Consider the following 2737-nt stretch of genomic DNA (forward strand, 5'->3'; position numbering starts at 1 on the left):
AGAGAGAGAGAGAGAGAGAGAGAGAGAGAGAGAAATAACAGGTTTTAATCCTGTGTTTACAGCTGTATTTATGGTTTGGATAAGCATTCACAGGTGAAACTTTGAAGTCAGTCAACAAAATTATAATTATACTAAACATGTATTTAAATTCCACACATGTATTGAAAATTTTATCCATTCAGAGTTTTTATGATTCTTTGTGTATTTAAAAAGCATTGACCTACAACTAATGTGTGTGTGTGTGTAGTAGAATTTATATGTATTATGATGGATGAAACATAATCAAAGTTTTGGGCTCATTAATACCTCACACTCCTACCCAGTGTTATACAACATGGTCCACCAAACCATGGGATGGGTTAGTGTGCAGAATACAAGCCACATTTGTTGGCACTCCGTCGCTTACGATATCGAGGGTTCCAGTTGATCCGATCAACAGAACAGCCTGCTCGTGAAATTAACGTGCAAGTGGCTAAGCACTCCACAGGCACGTGTACCCTTAACGTAGTTCTCGAGGATATTCAGCTTGACACAGTGTGACAAGGCCGACCCTTTGAATTACAGGCACAACAGAAACAGGAAGTAAGAGTGAGAGAAAGTTGTGGTGAAAGAGTGCAGCAGGGTTCGCCACCATCCCCTGCTGGAGCCCCGTGGAGCTTTAGGTGTTTTCGCTCAATAAACACTCACAACGCCCGGTCTGGGAATCGAAACCGTGAGTCCGCTGCCCTAACCACTGGGCCATTGCGCCTCCACTCAAGCCACATTATAGTATTAATAAAATAGAAAAAGTAAGCATACTATCTTATGCTTTACAAATCATGAATATGTTTCAGCAAATTAACTGCCAGGATTGCTTAACTGTTTGTTGAAACATCCTGTAAACTTATTTATTCACCTCTGCTTGGTGATTAGCAAAAATTTGCCAAAGTACATATATATTTCATATAGCAGAAAATGCCATGCATGTTTCCTGTATTTTGTGTGTGATAAAGAAGGAAAGCAATGTTATATATATACATTTGTGTGTGTTTTGTAGAAATATATGAGTGAGTCTATACATTTTTGCAGATATCAACCTGATGCTGATGAAATTGAAATGTATCAGAGACTACGGACTGAAGGCATTGAGCTGAAACCTGTTGATGATTGCATGTTAAAATTGTCCCTGATACCTTGTTTTAGAGATCGTCTTGAATTGATTCACACCATATGGAGCTTCACTGAAGAGAATACAGAATTTGTTATGGTAATATCAAATGAAAATCGAATTATAATTTAAAAACTCATCCTGATTGCTTAGTTTACTAACCTTCATTATAGAACCTTCTTCAGTTAAATTTGTCCATAGATCTGTACATGAATGTGAAGGTGTGGGCAAGATTTTGTTGAAGAAGACAGGCAATTGTCCCTGTATGCATGTTTCCCTAATGTTTATCCAAAGGAAAGGCTGCTGGATTAGCTTGCATAGGCACCATCCATAAATCAGGTACTGTGGTATAAGTCCTAAGACAATATTTTGTATGGACATTCTGCATTACAGCCAATACACCTTGGTATCAGTCTCATTGCAGGTTTTGCAGCAAGATATTTTGGCCAACCCTCTAACAGATTCATCAATCCTCCTCTCTGGATTGGAATTTTATCAACTCCAAAAGAATTAAAGATTAACTTTGGTAGGGTTTGAACTCAATGCACAGTAGATGAGAACAAATACTGTGAGGTATCCTGTCCAATGCATTTTGATGGCAGTTCTCCATGTCCACAAATCATGAGGAAGAGCAGCAAGCCTTCTGTTAGTTATGTAAACTGATTCTCGAACAACCGTACTCTGGAGCACTCAGGGCAAATATGTAGGCTTTGGTCAGATGGGTGTCAAAACAACGACTCCTGTCTTCGCTATTTCTCTTGAGTGATCTGGATGCTGCCTCAACCACATACCCTTCTGTGCTGCAATTACCTCTCACTCTGTACAGTCTAACCCTGCTTGGGTGAGTTGGAATTTCAGCTGGTTTTTATAATGTTTTTTTGGTGAGGATCCTTGGGATTTGTTCATGTGTGAGTTATGACCTGTCTATCTAAACTGTCTTTGCATCAGTATGGCTTCAATGCTCAAGATGTTGGCCTGCTAGAGCATTTTGTTGTTGGTAATATCTTTGTTCCTTGCATGAGATGTCCTAGATGGAACAAAGGTATCTCTGTTGGAAGTGTTCCAGCAGCTTGACCAGCTTCTTGTACAGCACCCAACCTTCTGACCCATAGAGGAGAATAGTGATGATAACTGTTAATTTGCCACATGATACTAATCCTAACTTATGACAAAGGCATTCTAGCTATGCTCACACTGTATTTTGTGCATCTTGGACTACATTTTCCAGTGTGTAATTCTTTTATTGAGACAGTAAGGTATGATTAGTGGGAAATTGGCTGTTAGGTCCAGCAGGTTGCCCAGTAATGTAGTGATAGGGACATGTGGAGAACAATTATAATCCTTTCTTCTATAAGCACAAAGTTTGAAGTCGTTTTTTTTCTTTAAGTTGGGGTAGCTAGTTGATTACATTAACTCCTGTCATTGACTAGTACTTATTTTATCAATCCTGACAAAATGAAAGGCAGAATCAACCTCAGCAGAATTTGAATTCAGAATTTCAAACTTGCAGAAATGCAAAGTGAAATGAGAAGAAGTTATGGGTGTGTTTTAAAAATAGGTAGTACTGTAGGGTAAAGAAAGGTGCAGTGT

The 2737-nt window shown here is 38.8% G+C and overlaps 1 protein-coding gene across 1 annotated transcript in view; it reads left to right on the forward strand.

Moving 5' to 3' along the window:
• The window catches only part of LOC106882036 (protein diaphanous homolog 2), a 15993-nt gene that overhangs the window by 2392 nt on the left and 10864 nt on the right, over positions 1 to 2737 (forward strand). The window contains exon 2 of the mRNA XM_052967177.1: positions 1069 to 1246. Within this exon, the coding sequence (XP_052823137.1) occupies positions 1069 to 1246 (178 nt within the window). The remainder of the gene's footprint in view (positions 1 to 1068; positions 1247 to 2737) is intronic.

The sequence above is a fragment of the Octopus bimaculoides genome, chromosome 1, assembly GCF_001194135.2.
Source record: "Octopus bimaculoides isolate UCB-OBI-ISO-001 chromosome 1, ASM119413v2, whole genome shotgun sequence".
NCBI lineage: Eukaryota > Metazoa > Mollusca > Cephalopoda > Octopoda > Octopodidae > Octopus > Octopus bimaculoides.